Below are 22,127 nucleotides of genomic sequence, written 5' to 3'. Positions count from 1 at the left end.
TGCAGCTGCACAGGAAGGGTGACATGGCTGTGGCCTCATGCTGTAGTAGTTCAAACACTGCTTTAATGAAAGGGCTTTGTCCACACTGGGCTCTCAGGTACAAATGAGAATAGTGCTTGGTTTTAGATGGGAGGGTTAAGCTGGAGCATCAATACAAAGGGTCAGCAGCAGAGCCAGAATCATGACACCCTTCTCATCTCTAGACTGTTACATTTACTTGTTTGTGTATATTTACTGTTCTTTTGGCAATGGTTTCCCGTGGTGTCTTGTCAATGCTGATTTGCAAAGAAGTGGTGACCGTGCCAAGAGTCCAGCACCACAGCTCAGTAAGTTCACACTAAAGCAGCTTACTCAGCAGGAGGGGAGGGAAGGTTCAGTGTACTACTGGGGGTCATTTGCACTATGTGGGTCGCATGGTGTAGTTCCAAGCTGATGTAAATCAGTACTGATTTGACTCTCAGCCATTGAGTGAGATCTGTCCTGGACCTTGATGCAGAGAGGGTGTGCAGAGACTGCCATCATTCTGATAGCAGGAGCTTGCTGATAAGAGGAAGCTTTAGCATGTGTTTGCCACCCTGGGAAGGAGGAGAGGGTGATCACTGGCAGCTGAAGGACTTTCTTCTTTAAACCTACAGCTGTCTTTAGAATTTCAGTGTGTGCAGTTAAACTCAGAGCACCAGTTTTCTAACTGTAGGCTCTACTGAAATCTTGTGTTGAGTGAGGATTTATTTGTCCTTAGGTCTGGCTGTGAATTAATGGTCTGTTTTAGAGGTTTCAGTGGACTAGAATTGCCTCCTTGGTGGAGAAACTGCCAGTGCTGTACAAACTCAGTGGGAGCACTTTGAGATGCTAAGAGTCTTCTTTGCTACTTTTTGTTGATCCAGGTGGTCTTTTCTAAGTGAGAAGTCAAAGAAATTACTGTTTGCCTGTTCCTTCGTCTCCCCATGCAAATGTCACGTAGTCAGCAGGGACACTGAATCCTCCCTGTGTCCCATTCCTGTTTGCATGAGACAGAAACAGAGGGAAGCAAGATGGAACCATACGTTCCTTTGCATCTGCACTCCCAAGGCAAAGTTATTTGTGAGCCTTAAGCATGTGGGTGGGAGAGCTGCCAAGCTAAAGTTGTTCCCAAGTATCTGTAAACTAAATCTTATTCCCTAAATTCATCCAACTAAGGAACTTTGACTCTGGCAAAGGCTTGTAAATATTACAGTACCTGTCACTTTTGGATGCTGCTTTCTGTTTTCATAGCAGAAAATTGAAAGCTTTGAAATCTGGGATGTTTTGTTTAGTTTTGTAGAGGTTGACCTCAAAGCATCAATCTTTCTGCTCCGTTTAGAATGTATGAAAATAGCCTTTTCTCAGAAAACTTCTTATAGTGACAACACCGCTAATGAACAGTTTTCAGACATTCCAAAAGTTTGGGGATGTACTGAGATATGTGTACCAAAATATAGAGAGTCTTGCATCTCTGTGACTTTCAGTGATTCAGTTTTCTTTATATATAAATACTTACAATGAAGTGAAAAGTATTAATCTAAACGATGTTTATACAGTGATTTCTGAATGCATGGCTGTCTCAGAGTTATGTTTAGTTTTGCTGGGGTTTTAGTTCACTTTCACTTTTCAGTTCCTGCACCATCTGCACAGCATGGCCTCCACCTGTTTCAGTTCAGCCATGTTTTGCTTATTTTCAAGGCAAGTTGCTAGTTGATATAAACCTGTGACTTGAGTTTGCCAGAGGCAGTTGCTTCCACCATTTGTGCTTGTCTCCAGTTGCTTCTTGGAGGAAGGTGTCATCCTTTTGCTCTTGAAATAAGTCTGATAAACGAGTCTTGGCAGATCCATTCTGAATTGTGTTCAGTACTGTGCAGCTAACTCAGGTTATAACTCATTTGTGGCTCCAAAGTTAACTTGGCCACAGCTCAAACTCCATGAAAGCAGTACATTTCTAACGCTGTGCTCACTGAGGAGGTAATTTAAATAGTCGTTCATATTTGTGTGATGTCCTTGATTTGACTTAGTCAATGTTGTCATTGTCATGTGTGCACACAGTTTTTGTCTGAAAACCTGTGGGCCTGCTGACCTGTGTCAGAGCTACGGCTGAAGCCAAGGTTCTCTGTACACTTGAAATTGCAACCCAGCCCTCTTAAGCGATTTATGTGCAAGTCCTATTAGTCCTGCAGTGGTTTCTGCCTTTCCTGCTGCATTCCCAGGGGCATCTCAATTCTCCTACAGTGAACATGAAGTGCATCCTAGAGCAAGTCAACTTACTGACTCACTAAGAGGGCTGTTTTTTGACTCTGGCCTCCTGCAACCCCAGTGTGTGAACAAGCACAACTTTGCAGAAACACTCTGGAGCAGATCCGCTCCACTAAATTTTACCATGATTCCCATGATTCTTTATCCAGAGCTTGCTGAGCAGTCTTGACATGGTGGTGTCTCAGCAGTGCTCTGGTTGGCTTTGCCAGACCAAATGAACACTGCTTTCATGGCAGAGCCATCCCAGTGAGCAGCAGAATGTTCTGGCACTTTGTCTGAAGTAAATACACACTGGAATCTGCTACCTGAGGAGCCCTACAGGAGACAGGCTTTGTGAGACTGCCTATTCTAGTCACATTTGCAGACCATTCTTTTTTTTGTAAAATGCTTTAGAAAATTATGCCTGAAGGTATAAAGTTAAGAGCTAAGACCCCAATTGCTTTTCACCTCACTGGCTAAGTTTTGTGCAGCTAAGTGTTCCTAACCAGGTAATCATTTTTGCTGCCTGTGAAAATACTGGCTTTATATTGCCATTTAGATTGTCTGAAAATTGAGCCTTTCATCTTCTAAAATGTTTCCAGAAACCCAAATTCAGGCCTGGCTTACAGTTCTTTTGGGTGCTTTAATATAAGCTGACTATCAAGAAGCAGTTAGTATGGATAGAGCTGGTAATGATGCAGCTGAGAAGTTAAACCCTTCATCTTCATTTAAGTCTTTTTATTTTCTTGCAGATGAGAGGATCTGTTCACCACCCTTTATGGAGCTGACAAGTGCCTGTGGAGAAGATACTTTGCAGCTTATAGAGAAGAATGGACTGGCATTCCCATTCAGTATGTACATGAGCTTTCCTTTGGTGCTTCTAGTAGGTTCTAAATACTGCACATGCATCTCCCAAAACATAGCCAACATTGTAGGAGTCTAGGTTTCACTGCTAAAAGTGTCAAGGATATTAAAACCTTCCTGAAACAAATGATCTGAGGCAGTCTGCTTGGAATGTGGAACGAACCCCCTCCCCATCAGATTTTACTTTGCCTTGTATTGATGGTCCTTAACTTTCAACACTTAGCTACAGTCCTGGGAAATGCTAATAGTTCTAACAAAATTAGCCTCTTGCCCTGAACTTGTGCAACCTGTTTCTTCTGCCAGCTGCATTCATTATTTTTCTTGAGAAAAATCACTGCCTTGCTGACTGTCCTCTTTTTTCACCCACCTCTCCCTTTCCCTGGTTTAGGGTACAAATATAATCTTAGAGGGTGAAAGAAAGAGGGTTAACACAGATAACAGACTTCAAGGGCCCACAGCTCAAACAGCTGCTATGAACTATTTGTGTTTTGTAGCAAGTTTCACTGGGGGGCTTGTGCTTTAATTCGTTCCTTTATTTGATTCCTTGCAGTATAAAGTGAGCAGGATCGTTAGTCGCTGTTTGTTCCCTTGGTGCTTGCCTCATTTGTAAGGTTCAGAGGTAAAGTTGCGTGGAAAAAGCATGTTTTGCCCTCCTGCCATCGCTCTCCCAAACGAGGCAGGTCTCCTGAAGGTAGTTTGTGAAGCAGTACTTTAAATCCCACTGAATGGCTTTACCCTCCTCTTCACATAGTGCCCTCAGTACAGACTGACTTGTCCTCAGTAGTCAGCAGCATATATTCAGGAGGTCTGAGCCAAACGCACTGAGTTAAGCACTGAAAATTAATATATCTTGGTATTTGGGGAGTGTTTCTTCATTTTCTTGTCTCTGTTTTTATTTTTTCTTAAAAATGGTCCAGCTTTCCAGAGCATGTCTGTGAGACATCATAAACCACTTTCTAAAATTTCAAGTTACTAAGTTATTTTGGACTCCAGTGCAGCTTATCTCCCTTTCATAGCTCCCTGTCCTCTTGCCTGGCAATTTGATTCTTCCAACAATCTGCAAAGAAGTCTCGTCCTATCTACCCTCTTGCTACTTGCAAGTTTTCATCTCCTCTGCTTAACACATAAGTAACATCAGCTGTAGTCATTGTGTGGGTCCTGGGGTCTTCAGCTCTTCTCTGGCCTCATAGTAGAAGGAGCAAGGAGCATGTTGTTTCTTTCCTCTTACTGGTTTAACTCCACCTCTTAATCAGGATGGAGGTGAGAATCTCTGATATACAGAGCAGATAAATGTGAAGGAGAAAGAAAAGCTGCTAGGCTTTCTGCCTTTTTCAGTTCCCTCTATGGTTGCCTGTGAAAAATAAGTTCTATCTTAGTTGGGTTTAGCCCATTACATTACCTGCTCTTCCCTTAAAACAGAGAGGTAAGAAAATAAGTTGGTTTCAACTGTGTCCCAGTTCCCTTGTTTTAAGGACAGTGGTGTTTTGTGGTACCTGTAAAGTAACTTTAGCCTCAGAAAAAAAAAAAATTACACAGTTGTGAAAATGCTCTCTGAATAGACAGGATGGCAATCCTAGTACTAGTACTAACTTCTTAGCTGATGCTTTGCAACCCTGTCCAGTTCTAATAAAGATCCACGCTTGCACCTTAGCTACAGGGAGGAATTGAGAGAGTAGAGCTTGGAGCAAGCCAAGCTTTGCCATGGTTGAGGACACTGCTCAAGCAAAGACTGTCACTGGTGTCTGTTACAGTCAATGCCTTGGTCTGGTGGACTCCAGTGTTTGCATGAGTGTGTGGGAACAGGATTATGAAGGGTTTGTGTGCTCTGTTTCAGTGGTAAATTGTTTTTTCTTTTTTATTTACCCAGTTTGTAAAACTAGAGTGGCCCATGGAACCAACTCTCATGAGGTAAGTTTAAAATTTTTGCAGTATTTTTCCCCTTCCAGTCATGTCCTGTCCCCCACTCCCCCTGTGGTGGTTTGGTTGGTGATTTCCAATCTTGTAGTGGGTAGAATGAGGGCTGTGCCCAAACAACTTTTCTTTCCCACCTCTTTCTCATGTTTAATTGCACCATTATTTTTTCAAAAGTCTGAAATGAAGTTAAATATTACTTGAACCTCCTGTCATGCAAATTATTTTTAGCAGTTTCTAGCTTCTATCATATTGTTGCTTCTAGCAGTTTGTAGTCTCCAGTCAGCTTTGTCTGCAAGAAATCTCCTTCAGTCTCTCCTTTGGTAAGAGGTCAGTAAATAAAGTCTTCGTCTCAGAAAGTTACTTTTCCAATATATATGTGGTACAGATGAGAAGTGGGTTTGTGCTTCAGATGGAGCAGCTGGCTCCTTTACTTGAGGGGGGGAGGGAGTAACAAATAGAGATGGTTTCCAGGCAATGTTCAGTTGTAATAACACAGTGGGATCTGTGGGGAGAACAGGACTGATAGAATTTATCTGCCTTCCTGTAAGGCAATTTCAGCTAAAATAGTTGTATATTCCTGGAAGGAGTGCATTACCTATGAGACTAGCTTCCTCTAAATTTAAGTGAGTTGAGTCTTGTTTTAATTCTTTTCCATTTGTACTTCCTGCCTTCCTGCTTACTGCAGATGAGTTTTGAGAATCCAGCCCTTGCTGCTGGCTCTCCTAACTCCTGGCTTCCTTTGTTAACAACATGACCATCAGTCCAGGTTTCCCAGCTGCTCTTGAAACGTGCACTACGAGACATTGCTGCAATGTTTCTGAGAGCTGAAGAGCCTGAAGTAAATTGTAAATCTAGATGAGCAGAATGGCTATGGCTGAAATCTTGACTAACCAGCGCTTCCTTTTAAAAATGCAGTGAAATTTTTTAGGCCTTACTTCGCTTATTTCACAAACCAACAGACAGTCCTGTTAGTTTGCTGGAGCAGCTGCAATAAATTTTTGCTGTCATTCCTGAGAACACTTGGGGACTGGATTTTTAATGAATTTAAGACTTCAATTTTCCTGCTTATTTTTCTGTCAAGAGTTCCTCTGCAACTGCAAACTGAAATGCATGAACTTCTCAGTACTTGTCCACTTAGACTTGGACTTTATTTCCCTGGTGAATCTTTCTCTGATCTCCTTTCATACAGTACAGACAGCAAGCCTCCTGCCAGAGCAAAAATTAGACTAAAATACAGCCATAGTTTGCACTTTATTGCAGGAACTTATGAGTAGAGCTTAGTAGGACCCCTGGAAAAAAGCCTGAAGTCTCACATAGTACTTTACATAGTAGTAGTAGTAGTAGTGGTAGTAGTAATAGTAGTAGTCACTTTTGAGTTGCTGAGTTCTCAAGAGTGATCTAAAACTATATTTATGATCAGAGTGGAACTGTTTTGGAATTGCTTATGGTCAATAATTGCAAAAGAAGCATAGGATAAATACCTGCTTACAGTAGAGTCTGTCTAAAAGATGGTGCACAGGTCTAGAAGCAAGAAATTGTTGTCTGTTTTATTAATGACTCTTTGTCTGGCCTTTGGTAAATCACTTCATTTTTTGTGGATGTATTTCCAATGCAGAGCTGACACTGAAATTAGAGCACTGACTAGAAACCTGCTTTTCTTCGTAGGATGGCTGTTAAGAAAGTTCAAGTACTGGCTAACAGGGAAAGCTGAAGGTGCAAGCTTGAGTTTAAGTTTGGTGTGTGAGTTCAGGTTTGGTGTGTGAGTTCACCAGATGAGGCTGGCAGACTCCACTTTTCTCATGGGAGTACATGCTATTGTTAAGCTGAGATGGTGTCACCCTTTCTGTGGTGTCCCTAGTTCTACGTGGCTTCTGCACCAGCAGTGGCCTCAACAGCTCAACACTTGCCCCCATTTTACCAGCACCATTTGTAAAACTTGAACAGAGATGATGGCTGGAAGCTGTGCTTCCTGGCTGCCAGCAGTTCAGGACATAACTAACCTTTGGTAAAGCTTCCATGAGATACCCATATCCTGAAGAAATGCATCCAGAATTCTTTTTTCTGAGCATTGGAGCAGACAAGAAGGAAAAGGCAGAGTATCACTATGTTTTGTGAGACTGAATTCCTTATGGACATTGTCAGTAAAAATTCTTGGTGTAAATGTTTTGCTTGGCCTTCAAAAGAGCTCTGCATTTATAATGAGAAATGCTATTTAGAAATTATGATATCAAGTATTGTACCCACATTACTGCCAGACACAGCAGGTCTGTGCTAGTTGACAAAGAGCAAGTGCACCCTGCAAGCAAATTCTTGGAGCTCTATTCATGCATGTTAAAAACTATGAGACATCACAGTGAACCAGCATAACGCAACACCACAGGAGTTATATGGGTTGTGTGCTAGTCCATGGGGCTGCCAGCACAGGGCTTTGGACAAGAGAGGCTTCATGTAGCTTCTAATAGTCATGGTCACTGCTGTGCTGAGAAGATAAACTCTGGCTTTCCACACTTTTAAAAGAGGCTGTGTCTGTTGATCCTGTGTTTATTTGTGGGAATCAATTAACTAATAGTGGAAGAGAACACTATAGGAACAGCACAGTTCTTGCCAGTGTGATGTTGTAGACAGTATAGTGCAAACGATCCACACAAGAGGAGGAAGAAAACAATGTTTCTTGCCACCAGTAAAAGACAAATGAAGTATGATGATGTTAATGTGAATCGTCTTGATGGATGATTTTGTCTGTTAGAGAAATTTCTTGCACAGGTTGTTACCCCTCACAAATTCACTCTGCGTAATAGAGATAGCAAGAATATCAGCAAGTAGGTATTGATGAATACATGCATTGGCTTGAACTCAGAAAATGTTACTCTATTGAGTTACTGTGCATGTGTGCAGATAGTTATTTGATCATTCATAAGGCCCAATAAATGCCTTCTCTTTTGGCATATTTATTCCAGTGCCTTCAAGAGAATTATCTGTTTAGAGTAACGGGGTGAAACCAAGCAGGAAAATTGATAGGCCAGCATTTGTTAGCAGTAATAACTACAAGAGTCTGAGAAATGAGAGTCCAAGAAATGACCTGTGATGGTGTGGGTGAAGCCCTGGTGGTTAGTCTGTTGCAACTGGGCTGAACCCAGTCGAGGGAATAGAGCCGTGGGGAAGAATTCATGTAGTTAGTGCACAGAGCTGTTCCTTCTATTGTTCTCATGATACAGGCTTGGATTCAGCACAGACTTTGTTATCTGTGTTGGTCAGATGTTTTACCCTTTTGTTGTACCTGCAGTTGCAGTACCTTCCCAACTAAAGGCAGCAAATGAAATTGCAAAGAGCTGTGAAAAAAATGTTGATGAAAATGAAAGCTTCACTTCTAGTAGTGTTTGCAGAGCTGTGTGCCAGTTAAATGAAACACCATGAAATAGAACAAGATGCAGAGAAGAAATTCATGCGTGGTCAATATATATCCACCAGTAGATGTTTCTCCATTGCTGCTTCTCAGTTGTGGGTAAGCATGAAATTACTGCCAGCCTTGTGCACAGCCATGTGTGTGTGTTTCCAGATGGCGATCATCTTCAACCAGGAAGGCCTCAAAGCTGTTCGCCCCCCTTGTGTCATTCAGAGCTTCATCAATCATAATGCTGTGCTCTATAAAGTTTTCGTGGTCGGGGAATCCTACACCGTGGTGAAAAGACCATCTCTGAAGAACTTCTCTGCAGGCGTCTCAGGTACATTCTACTGATTGAAAAGAAAATGTCTTTCTTGCAGCCTCAGCAGAAAACATTTCTGAATAAATTACCTGTGAAAAAGCTGCTGAAGTGAAGGCAGCTGGTTTGGACAGACTGTATTTCCTCTTCTGTAGTATTTCAATAGGAAGGGAGATAACTCACCTGCTCTGGAATACGTATGAATGGCATTCATATAGTAAATATTTATGCAATGGTAACCTGAGTCTTACCTGTTAGACACTGTTTTATGTCATGTGGAAAGGGGGAGAGGGAGAGCAGTCATCTCCTTTCACAGTAAGTTCACGTGTCATTTGTTCCGGAGTTTGTTTATAAATGTGCTTTGGAGAGAATTTCCTGGATTCCATCATTTCAGCACTTCCTCTCCCTATTTTTACCTTGAATATGTATGTGTTTTAAATTAAAGTTCACTTGTGCTCTCCCCTAAGTGAGCCTCTGTCTTCATGAAAATCTTGGTGGGAAGTGTCCTTTGGTTTGTAGATATCAGCTGTGTTAGGGAGAAGGAGGAATGGATTTGTCAGTGAAGAGAGTGATTCTTCTATATGTAACTAGAGAGCAACAACTGAAGGGTTTTCATTAATGATTACTTAGATTTCCTTCATGGAAAACAGCTCCTTTCCAGAGAACTGCATTCTATGACTCACCAAAAGCATAAAAAATTTAGCAGCACTTAGATGGGAGCAAGCGTGATCGGATAGTAACCAGACAAATATAGGAGGTAAGGATGGGATCAAACTAAAGGAGATGAATGAACAAATGCCAGTTTTTTGTCACTTTTCTTAGTGTTTTTTGCTAATCCTAGTATGTCCATGTATGCTGACCACTGCATTTCACACACAAATATGTATTTTGTTGGTGTGGTAGGATGCTAGTAGTTCTTGTCTGTAGCTATGTGTGCCTGTATTTACATTTAGGTCTGCTCTATGTCCTGATCTATTAAGTAGGACCAAATAAGCGTTCACATAAACTGTTAGGACAGTTGGGCTATACTTTTGCTGGAAGGGAACATTTTAAGGCATCTTTCTTAAAATGTTTTAGCTAATGCCTCATCTGTTAGTGTAAGACTTGAATGTTGTCTGGAAGTCCGCATAAAAATAAATTTTGTTGGCAGATTAGGGTAAGTGTCTCTCTCTCTTACCCACATCAGGAGACTTTGAGGAGGCTGTGCCACAGGAACCTGGCAGACCTGATGGTTAAGCAGACCTGGTGGCTGTTTGACACTGAAATCCTAGTGCCCGGAGGCAGGAGAGCCCTGTGGCTGGGGTGGATGGTTGAGACCAGGATGAGATTCATGGGGCTACACTGCCACCTACTGTTCCTTGCACTATTCCTTTGGAAATTATAATCTGGTATAAAGTTATTTACAACCTGTTTTTAATTGCAGACAGAGAATCAATATTTTTCAACAGCCACAATGTTTCCAAACCAGAGTCCTCATCTGTCTTAACAGCGGTAAGTATACTTGGTCTTTTTCCCTCTGGTGCAGCTGAAAACCTATCTAATTCTTTCTTATGGAAGTGTTAGTAGCTAGTGACTCTCTTTCACAAGCTGTCTGCTTCTGTGTTGCAGGCTGAGGTCTGTTTGGTACCACGAACCAGCATGACTGTGTCCCCCTCTGGTTTTCCTTACCGAGCTCCGGTGAGGAAGAACTTGTAGCAGGGATTTGCTGCTTCCCAAACTACCCAGGGCTAATCTAGGCAAAGGGAAGAAGGAGGTTCTGAATGCAAACACCTGGCTTTTTCCTGTCCAGAGAGATTAATAAGCATAAATTATCCTTCTAGGACTCAGTTCTGTGAGGAAAGACAAAGAGTGGAAATTAAAAGCATAGAAATTGTGTTGGCACAAGGCCACAGAGGGCCAGTAGTTTTCTGCCATGTGAGCATGCCTGAGCTGTGACCATGGGACCATTTCTGGGTGTCCTTCGAGACCAGCAGTGCCAGCACACTGCATAGTTTCATATTAGCATTACCAGTCCTTCTAATAAGATTTGGACATATGAATCCTAAAAAATTCTTGGGCACTCAGCTACTGAGAAAGTCACTTTACAGCACTGGGTCCTTTCAATCTCTTGAGTCTTGGGATTCTTTTCTGTTTCACAAGCTCTGCTGGGGACTAGTTGCATATTTGATTTTTAATTTTGTGTGCAACACTGTGTGCATGCTTAATATTAAAATTGTAATTATGCTAGTCATAAGTCCTTTTGTGCTCATAGTCCTTTGGGGTTTGAGGGAGAAGCCATTACTGAAAATTTACTTTCAGACTCAGAGAGTGTGTTCCTGTGGTTTACCTGCTATCTCACTCATACAAATACTTGTTCCAGTCATGCTTCTGTGGGCATAACAGCATACTTCCATTGTGTAACATGTTTAAAAAGCAAAGAAAAGTGCATCCTCCAGTCATAACTAACTTGAGTCACTCATTTTAATAAATACTTAATAAAATAATTTGTGCATTAAAACCCACATAAAAGGTATGCTCTGCCCTTAAGATATCAGATTAGTTATATTATATAACTCATATTAAACTAACAGTAAGAATCTGTCCTGTCAGCCCTTTAACATAAACCTTGATCTACACTGAAATAATAATGATAGCCAGAACTTTTGCAGGACAGGGTTAAATATGCCACCTGTATATGTTTCTAAGGTGTAGATCTAGTGCTTAAAATAATGAGTCTGATTCTCCATTCATTCCTACACTGCTTTTCTTCTATAGCTGTACCAGTATGAAGAGGAAGAACTAGATGCTTTATAGCAGATGAATTTCCAGTTTAGGAACGTTTTTGAATTATGAAAGCAGTTTCTCTTTGGTGTCTTTCTCGGTTTCATGCCACTGGTTCTTTGCAATTAGATTTGGTGAATATGCACCTGGAAACTTATGAAAATCAATCTTTCCACTGAAAAGGCTGTTCCAGAGTCCCTTAGTAATGTGTCTTTTTCCATTATAGCTGGATAAAATTGAAGGAGTATTTGAGCGGCCAAATGACGACGTCATCCGGGAAATCTCTAAAGCGCTGCGGCAAGCTCTGGGAGTTTCCCTCTTTGGAATTGATATCATCATTAACAATCAGACTGGACAGCATGCAGTAATTGATATAAATGCATTCCCAGGTAAGAAAGGCCTTTCCACTCCTGCTTTGTGGAGCAAGTTTTACTGCTGTTGTCTCATATCATTGCTTCCCAGGCTAGGGGTGGGACAGCAGCAACCAGATGGTTCTGAGATCAAATACAGCTCAGTCTGGGAAGGGAAGAACTTCAATCTAGATATGGAATTTGCAACTGAAGTATCAGCTCTTAGGAGATACGGTCAGATTTTAGTGGCCAGTTCTAACATAGCTGTTGTGCCCTTCTGTGCAAAGGGAAACAAGAACTGCAGTGTGGGACTCTGTGCTGGGACTTAGCCTTTCTGAGCCTAGCCCTCATTCTGAAATAAAAAGAATACTAAATTCTATTTTAGGAGAGCCTTTAAAGATTACTCTTTTTTTCTTTGAGACTCTGGGCCGTTATAAAAAATTGAGGAGGTGGAAGCAACAAGCCGTTCCCTTGAAAATTTCTTCCTGTGCAAATTGACTCCCCACAAAAAGACATTTGTGCACAAAAGCAATACCAGGAATCTGAAGATGATAAAATAGTAATTGCACTGAAGTTGCTGTAGAGAGGTAGTGTCCTTGCAGGTTCTTGTAAGTGTGTCTGTAGGCCCAGTCACACAGCATGCGGGAGTTTTGTCTGACCTCAGGTAAGTGAGAGCAAAGGTTCCACACAGCCTGCAGTCCTGCGGTTGTGGCTGAGCTCACCCAGCCCTAGCAGCTGCAGGCTATCACTGTGCAGGTGAACTGCTGGCTCTGCTGAATCTGTATGGTAGCTGGGAGCATCAAATCTGAACGTGCATTTTGTGTGTGTAAAAACATCATTGTAAATGCAGGATATGGGCTGTCCATTTCTCTCTGACCAGAGGAAGATGCAGAAAAGCCGAGTGTGCCAGATCAGGGAGAGTCTCTGAAAAATTAGGCAGGTAGCATCTGTAATGCTAGCTTAAAAATGCTTATAGCCATTTCTTGTCACCACCAAAGCTCACAGAGGTGGGCACTTGTTTTCAGATGCATTTCTGGGTGGACATCATCCATGCTCAGCCAGAGGACTCTGGAGACTGTTCTCAGTATAGCAAAATTCAGGCATCTTGTAGACAGGCATTTCTAAAATTGTTTCAAGTGGGCAGTGCTCAGAGAGCACCTGCTGCAGCACGATTCATGTAAGTTATGTTTTTAACATGCAAAATCTATATCCTCCCACTTATTCCCTGTGTGACACGAATCCCAAATTCACTGCCAGTAGTTTCTGAAGGTGTCATTTAATCTGCACTTTTTGATCATTGCAGCACAGTGTCCCACAGCTGATTAGTTTGAGAAGCCTACAGGATCCCTAGGTGAATCAAGTGAGGCAATACCCACAGTTTGCAGCCTTCCCAGGTGTCCTGTGAACTACAGGTTGAGACAGCTAATTCTCTTCCTCCCTTCCTTGTATTTCCTTTTTACAAGTTTGTGAAGTTTCTTCTAAGTGACTGGGCAAAATTACCTGGGCATTTCTCCCAGTGTGCAGAGGGCTTGCACAGACATAGCCTGCCTATTACATACAGCTTCCTTTCACTAACATCTCCTGATTTCAGGACAGAGTAACTGGCCATCTTATTCCTATTAAATATTTAAAGCAACTTCTTTGTGAGTTTGCCAGGTGCCCTCCTACAAGGCTAGTTTGTTTTCAGTGAGCAGACACAGAACACTCTGGGGTACTATGGATCTCCTCACTGAATATTAAAGCTGTTACTATGGAGATGGCTTATTCCTGGGGTGTTTGAAGCACTCTGAGTAGATTTGAAGGCTAATCCCATGGCTTTTACATAAGCAAGAAAGCGTAACAAGCACTTCTGTCCAAGGGGTGGAGATCCTGTTTGGACTTCCATGGCCACCCCTAGGAGTCCTAGTTTCCCCCTGCTGACCTGTGGATTATTGTGTGGAGCACTGGGAAACTTGGTGTTTTGAAATGAGAGCTTTGTTTGGTGAATCCCTTCAAGGGCCTCTGAGAAAGGAAAACTGTGAGCTGCTGTCTCACATTGCTGATGTTTTGTGTGACCTATTAAGTCTATAGGAGAATTGGGACCAAGCGCAATAAAATCCAAAATAATGTAGCAGCCCAAATAAGAGTTAATTGGTTGATATATAGCTTATAAATAATTGGTTGATATATAGCTTATAAATACACCATAAAATCCCCACATTTATTATAGGTGTAATTATTGTCTTACTTCATGTTTTCCAGGAAGTTGCTTTTTTTATTGCCTAAGGAAGTTGGTCTTTACAGGAGAATGGAAATAAAAATTAAATTAATTATGGATCTGAGGAGCTTTTCTGCCCAGTGATTACCTCACTAAAACTGTTTTAAAGTACGCGTTTACTTTGTGGTCTCTGGTTCTGCTCATGTGCTGCTTTGTGAATGTGTGCTATTCACATGGGTCCTTTAAACTTACTTATTGCTTCAGCCTCCTGTGTTAATATCAGGTCACTTCTAGAATACTTCTGTAGACATTTTACAGCAATTAAATAACACTGAATGTCATATGTCACCTCTAATACTAAAGCAAACTGATAACAATTTTAGGTAATGCAGTAGCAGTTAAGATCTATTTCAGGACATTGTACCCATATGTTGCATGTCTGGTTCAATTTTAAAATGAAATGCAATGATAAAACTGTGCCTGTAGCACAGTGTTTAAAATAGACCCAGAAGCTCTGTACACCTGTCACTCTTTGTGTCACCAAAAATGTCATGTCTACTGGTATTTGAGCAACTGTTTTAACCAGGAAAGTTGTTACTAAACTGCATTGTAAATTGTCTGGAATCACTTAACATGCAGAAAGGTGGTTTCAGTACCAAAATAAATGATTGATGTTTCTATCAAGTACTATATCATTGATATACGTTTCCTGTCCCTCGGGTATTTTTTCAGACATAGCAACAAACACATTTTAAGTGTTAAGTTAGCTTGGGTTAGACAAGCATTGCATTGCTTCTTGCTCAGTGGGAAGCTGCCTGTTTTGTAGGGTATAAAGCCAGCCCTGCTGTCCTCTGAGGTTTCCCTAACTGAGGGTATTGCTGGGCAAATTCTGGAGAGGGTCCAGACCCTCAAGGAAGCTCTGCATTAGAGCTACTTGCCATAGTAAACCTGGAAATGGTATGGAAAAGATCAACATTACACCAGAGAGTTTGTAACTTAGGGAAAAGCCTGGGCTTGGCAACAAATGATAGAATATACCTTAAACTACATATACTATATGTAATTATATATATTATACTTATATATACTTGGGAGGAAAAAGAAGCAGCAAATCTGAAAGGCAATTGTTTTTCTCATTGGAAAAATACTTTATTCTTTATTGGAAGAGTCTGTTCCTCTTTATGCTAATCTGCTTCTGCTGTCACTTAAAATGATGTCATGGAGAAAACCTTTTTTTTATCCGTTTTATATTGCCTTTTTTATGATCAATGGAGGGCAAGGACACTCTAAGAACCAAACTGTGAAAAGAAGACTTTCAAGGAACCTAAGGAAATTACTTAATTGCCTTTTTCTCCTTCATTTTTTCTCTTTTCAGGTTACGAGGGTGTTTCTGAATTTTTCACAGATCTGCTGAACCACATAGCTGCTGTCCTGCAGGGTCAGGTACCTGAGGTGACCCAGCTAAACTGCAGCAAGCTCCTGGCAGAGCAGAGCGGTGGGATCATGGACGAGCGGATATGCTGTGCTAGCACAGGCTGTCTCAGCGTCATGGGAAAAGACTCCTCCTGGATTGTGGAGAACGAGACCAACAGCTCAGTAAAACTGCAACACCAGAGACTAGGCTGCAACTCAGCAGTGTCCCCCAGCTTCCAGCAGCACTGCGTTGCTACATTGGCAACAAAAGCTTCTTCTCAATAACTTCCAATGCTATGGACTGAGAAAAAGCCCCAGGGATACAAATTGTGGTCCCAGAACCAGATCAGGCTTTAACAATACAATTGACAAAAACATAGAAAAAAAACCCCAACATAAAACACAACACAAAAAAATCAAAATAAAAAAACTTTCCATTTGATTTAACCTAATTTGCTGATGAAACGAACTGAAAGGGGAAGAGCAAGAAAGTGATCCAAATCCATTTCATCAGATTCCAGTTGCAAATCTGTAGTGAGTTTACACACACATGTGTTTTAACACTAGTCCTTTCATTGTGGGAGGGTTGCTCTTTCATTTCTATTGTTATTTGTAATCACTGGTGACCAGCATTTTAAAATCGGACCTCATGGTATTAAGAAGATAATAATGTTGAAATGCAGTGTCTGAATGTAACAGTGCTAGAGGTTTTTGCCTAAAAAACTTCCCGTTCCTCTTTTTTCCAGGTAGGCCATTGCATAAGAAAGCTAAGACAACTTCAGTATCACTAAACCAAATCTCTTGAAACGTTGACCAGTCGTGATCAGTTGGCAGGTAGCTCGCTGTGAAGCCGCTGCACTTTGAGTAGGACAGAGCAGCCTGCTTATTCAGGGCACAGAACCGAGGTGACCACCCCTGTTCCAGCTTTGCAGTTCTCCCCCCAGGCCTCATTGCTTCGCTCTAATCAGCTTCTAACCATACTTGCCAACAGCAACACATTTCTCCCAGAGAGGGTGCCAGTATTTGAGTCATTTAGTAAATTAAATAACATGCTTTCAATTGTCTGCTAGTGCTGAAATCCTAGAAAAGTTAATAGAAACAGCTCTTCTCAGTAGGGAGTTTAATTCTCCCTCCATTGCACTTGTGAGGACCCTGGGACAGCTCTGGGAAAATGCTGGCAGAGCTGTGCATTTTCCCTGGAGCAGCACACCTCATCTGCGTATCCTGAGGGTAACACAGTTGCTGCCTTCCACAGATCCATGTTGTTGTGCATTTTTTTCTGTGAAACATAAACAAAATTGTGTGTCTTCATATAAGGTAGAAGTGCAGGACAGCTCTAGCTTTGAGACCCCTTTTCTTACTTTGTTGGAAGCTGTCAGGCGAGGCCATATGGTAATTTACAACAGTGCTTTATACTATTTGTAAACTGTAGCACAGCCAATTTGTATCTCTTGAGATATATTCTAGTATGGCAGCATCTTCTGCTGTTGAGAATTCCTGCAACTTTTGCCAGTTCTGAACACTATATTGGAATTATCCAAGTGCTAAGAACAGAAACACTATTTTGGTAGAAGTGGCCTTTTCTTTCCCTTATTAGCCCTAAAATACATTTCAGAAGGGTGGTGATAAAATTTCCTTAGTTAAGCTCCTAGCTTGCAAATACAGGAATTTCTGTCTCTTCTATAGCACATGTTCATAAAGCATCTGTCACTGCAGCATTTAATACCAGTTTGGTTAGTATCATGTGTTAGATGGCTACTCAGAAGGAAAGGGTCTAGAACTTAAAGCCCGGGTTGATCGTGCAGAGAGGATTGAACTGTGTCAGAGATGTCACTGCCCTACCTGATGGTACCAGTCCTAGAGGGGAAAAAGTTTTGAAGAGTGTTATGTAGCAGTTCTTTTACAAGAACAGTGCTTTTTCTTAGGAGAGATTGGTCTTCTTCCAAAATGCCATTCTTGGGAATTTCCTGTAGCCAGGATTGAATTTTTCAGGATGATTTACATGATGGAAGATGATTCCACCTCTAGAGGGATTACTAACTTCAAAATATTTCCATAAGGACTGGAAGAACCTTATGAGTATGGTATCAGTCAGATTCCAAAGTGTACGTAAAGCACAGCCAACTTCCTCAAGTGTTGCAGATCAGTTCTGAGCTGGGCACGCTTCACAACCCTTGTGTGCTTTGGGGCTGCTGGATCCTGTGTTGTCTGCAGCTCACAGGTTGGATGGCTGTGGTGTGAGTGAGTCAGATGTACATAGGTAAGGGTTTATAAAAGTATTCCTGTCAGACCAAACCTTTCATAAAGCCATGACTAAAATAAAATTGACATCTATAGCTTGGGGTTTGTTTTTGTTTGTTTAAAATAAAAAGTGTTTTCATGTTACATGTGTAACAAAAGATGCCCTCAGGAAGGAACCTGCCAGTGCATATTTTTGTATGGTACTGTCTTGTAACCAGCTGGTGGAGTGTTTGTAGACTTGCCTATTGCTCCCTTTATTACAATGGCTCGGGCTTTTTTTGGTTTTTTGGGTTTTGTTTCTTTACTGGGTGGTGGGTATGAAGCAATGATGTTAGAACTGGGTTACTAACTCAAGACCTTTCAAACTAAGTATGTTTACATGAATCTGAGTGTTGGATCCAATGGAAATGTCTGTATGCTGTTTCCTAGTTAGAACATCAAATAAGAATTTTATTTTCCTGGCTGCCTTCTGAATTTTGGTTGGCCTATTTTGCACTGCTTTTTTCTCCAAAATAAACTACTGAAATATAATTGTGCATTTTAAACTTGTTTACAAATGATTGTTAGAAGTTTATTTTGTAATTCTCTAAATGCTTGCAGAAATACTATATTTAAATATTACTCCAGACCTTGGCAGTAACTAGAAAACAAGTTTAGGTCATTGGTGTGATCAGTGACATTTTTCCCATAGTCTGTAATTTATTTTTTATTTATCGAATGTATTGGTATCACTTTAATTTACCAGGTGCAGTTATGCAGGTGCCTGTTGTGATGTGGCATTACAATAGAGTTTTGACATAAATTACCATGCATTTGCTGTACTACTATATTTCCTTGCAGAAATTAAGGTAATGGCTTGTGTACTAGAATGTTGCTAAATCACAGGGGCAAACTGGGAGACCAATTTGTAACTGAGTATCCAGACATACAATTACATTCTTGCAAAACATTTGAGCATGAGTATGTTATTAAGCTTGTGCTAAAGTGCTTTTCTGAAGTGCTGCCTCGTTTGGTAAATTCAGGATAGTTTTGATTTAAGATAGCTTCACAGTAAGTTAGTTAATATTGTGTAGTCTTGTCTTTCTTTGTAAAAGTAGAGGAGTATAGTAACGTTAGACCATACCAGAATGCCCTTGCTCTTAAAATTGCAGACAATCTGAGGAGATTTTCCAAAATGTCTGAATTCTTTTTACTGTGGGTTAGAAAAAGGTTCTTCTGTGTTTTCAGAGGCATAGCTGTTACTATGCTGATGGGAGCAATTGTATTAAAATTACATGGTCACCAGTTAGCTTTTTAGGGATTTATTACTGTTCCACTTCACTGTTTGAAATCCACAAGAATACCATTAGCTTGACTGGAATTTCTCCAGGTTTTGTGTCAGCATGGTGGAGATGAGACTCTGGTTTCCACTGTAATTACATACTTAGCTACAACAGGTGAAGGTCTTTCCCTGTTGAAGAGAACTTGAGTGGTATTACCACTGCCTGTGATGTAAAGTCACCCTCTTCCCCCTCTAGCTGACTTGGCCACATTGTGCCTGACTTCATAGCCTGTGCCAGAACATCCTGGTGATTATGTGAAAAGCCAACTGCAGAAATGCAACCAAACCATCAGCATCAGTGCTAGCACCTGTGGTTTGTGTAATGCAGAACCACTGGACCAGTGATGCTTTGCCTTTGAAGTGTCTGGCTGTGCAACCTTTGTGCTGAGGAGCCGATCAATGGGCTGGTTGATAGGTAGGATGGATTTATTATTGCTATTCAGACTGTTGTAATGTTAAAGCTGTTTAAAGATCTCCATTGACAATGTGATGATGTTTCTGCAGAGGAGATCTGCAGCAGGTTACACAGACAGAAATCTGCCAGTTGAATTTGTTCTCACTGTAGATGATTACAAGCCAAGAACCCAACCCAGAGGCATCAGGAGGTAATTAGGATTGCTCAAGATAAAGCCTCAAGTTTTCTAGATTAACTGTGGGCACTGTCCAGCCAGGGAACAACCACATGGAGTAGTGGTTAGATAATAGAGGCAGAACAGAGTCCAAAGGCAACAGAATAAATAGGGCCAGAGGTGTTTGAGTTGCCTGGCAAAAAAGAGCAAAACAGGAAAAATGCTCCTATTGTTTTCATTCAATTAAAAAAATCCAGACTTCTCAAGGCTTTGCATGGCAGCAGTGACAAGTGAGTCAGGCTTTCCCACACTAGCTTGTAGCCTTGCTTTCCACAGCTGTGCAGAAAATTCTGGATTTTGTTTTTTCAGTGAACAGAGTCTGAGTTTGTAGCAGTCTCCCCATGCACACATTTGCGACAGTTCACTTGCATTACCCTGCTAATTTTTCCCCCTCTCCTTTTTAGTAAGAGATGTATTGATTTCTGTATTCCATATACAATTACTTTATGGAGTGTGTTTTCTAATTAGGAATATGTGAAAATGCTTTGTGTAGATTAAAGTATTTCCTTTAATATAATCTCCTCTCGCTTTCATAGAAAAATGGACATACCATTGCAGAACACATTGTTGATTTTATTTGTAATATTGCTTTAATATCTATTTCAGAGGAATGTAACTTTCAGAAAAGTATTTTCCACATCTTTACTACCTTCCCTTTCACTGTTCACCCTATATGGATCCAGGTCATCAGCACTTGAGCTTTTGAGTGGATGGGTTTCATATCCTTCATGGATTCTGTCACACTTACATGACCACAAAAGTTACTTGAGATGGTTGAAGTTTGGGAGGATCCAGAATTAAGAGATGTTGGAGTGATTCCTCAGCAACACAAGCACAGAAGCATTTGTAGCAAGCAAAGGGAATCGTTTTTTGCTCTGTGTGTGCAGGTGGCTCTTGGGGTCTGGTCCACTCTGCTCTTGAGGCAGCATTCCTGTGGAAATTAAAAATCCACTGAGAGAGCAACATCCTTTATCTGTGATGCAGAAGGAGGGCAAGCAGTGTAGGGCTTGGGAGTAAAATCCTGGCCAGTGGACATCATGATATCAATTTTTCACTCTGTCCAGAATTTCACTCTGTGGCTTTTAATAGCTATCTGGGGTGATATTTTCTTCCTCTCCATCATTCTCACCCTGAATCCACTGGGGCTGATGATAGCAGATACCTGTGGCCCATACTAACTCATTAGCAGGGACCTTACCCAGCATGTGATGAGTTTGCAGAGGGTTCCCAATGTGTTGGGAAGTTTTTTGTTGATGGCCAGGAAATCTCTTGAAACTCCAGAAATAGCTAAAACAGCAAATGGAGTTCATGAAAATCAGGTCTTCCTCTTCCAGCATTTAAAAAAACCCCCACATTTTATTTCCTCTTTCATTCTTTACACAGTAGTTTTAGATATAAATTATTTTAACTTCTTTTTTTTGTGTGTGAAAAGTCATATATACATATATAAAGTTATTAAAAGTTTGAGAATATGTTGAGTATAAAATAGTGACTTCTTTGTTTAAGATGTTAGCAGCCCCTAAAAATGAATTGTTTATCCTCTTGTAAAGTCAATGCTGTAAAAAGGTATTAAAAAATAAAAGATGTGTTAGATGTATCTTTTATTATTTATTTCTGATTCAATATTTGATACAGCTTGTGTATACCCTTGTGACAACCACATACTAAAAACACTGTTGTTCTTAAAATGGAGTAACAGCAATTCCTTGGGATCCCAACAGCTGTGAGAGAATTGGCCCTCTGGGTGTGAATAGTGCTGGATATTGTCCTTCAGTCTCCAGCACTGCTTCCCACCCAAGCATGGCTGAATCTCGGGGACCATTGTGTGCGTGTGCTCAGTTTCGCAAGTTCATTGGTATCTGTGTTCAAATCCAGCTGTACAGTGTTAACAAGTGTGTCTTGTGATTCGCTTCAGCCTGGTTCACTATGATTTCTGAAACATAATTCCCATTTTGTACTTAAATTTGTATAGAATTACATGAACCCTTAAAAGATCATGGCTTACTGTAAAACCCAAAATACTTGCTATTTGGCGTCTTCAATTGCATGACTGATCAGATCAGACAATGGAGATGGTGCTTTCATCTAACAGCATTCATTTCAATGGTAATATATTAATTTTCATTTTGTTTGCCAAGCACCTGTTTTGGACAATGTTTTGGTTTCAACAGTAAAGCAATATGCAGTAGGTATTGTGGCATTATCTCTGTAATTGTTTTGAAGAGAGGATTGTCCCTTTCCAACACATAATGAAAATAAATGCCTTATAACAAGTTCTAGTTTGTTTCCTCTTTCTGAGTGGGTAGGGCAGCAAGGTGAGCAGCTCATTGTGGGAGGCCTGTTTTCATGGGAATTCAGTGTTCACATCCTTTGCAAGTGCAGTTGTTTGCAGCCCCACGCTCAGGCCTTGAACACCATCTTTCCATCTGAAGAAGGTCTCAAATATTTGTGATTACTTGAATATTAAAGACAGTATTTATAGTAGCTCCATCAAGT

The 22,127-nt window shown here is 40.9% G+C and overlaps 1 protein-coding gene across 3 annotated transcripts in view; it reads left to right on the top strand.

The window, feature by feature from the left end:
• Positions 1 to 21,904, top strand: part of ITPK1 (inositol-tetrakisphosphate 1-kinase) — a 138,800-nt gene extending 116,896 nt beyond the window's left edge. For all 3 annotated transcript variants that reach the window (XM_015629902.2, XM_015629904.2, XM_015629905.2), the window contains 6 exons: positions 2,994 to 3,092; positions 4,973 to 5,013; positions 8,576 to 8,741; positions 10,144 to 10,211; positions 11,707 to 11,869; positions 15,403 to 21,904. In XM_015629902.2, coding sequence (XP_015485388.1) covers positions 2,994 to 3,092; positions 4,973 to 5,013; positions 8,576 to 8,741; positions 10,144 to 10,211; positions 11,707 to 11,869; positions 15,403 to 15,725 — 860 coding nt within the window. In that variant the 3' untranslated portion in view covers positions 15,726 to 21,904. The remainder of the gene's footprint in view (positions 1 to 2,993; positions 3,093 to 4,972; positions 5,014 to 8,575; positions 8,742 to 10,143; positions 10,212 to 11,706; positions 11,870 to 15,402) is intronic.
• Positions 21,905 to 22,127: the final 223 nt, after the last annotated feature.

The sequence above is a fragment of the Parus major genome, chromosome 5, assembly GCF_001522545.3.
Source record: "Parus major isolate Abel chromosome 5, Parus_major1.1, whole genome shotgun sequence".
Lineage (NCBI taxonomy): Eukaryota > Metazoa > Chordata > Aves > Passeriformes > Paridae > Parus > Parus major.
Note: the sequence above shows the minus strand (reverse complement) of the source record. Positions and strands in the feature narration are given on the sequence as shown.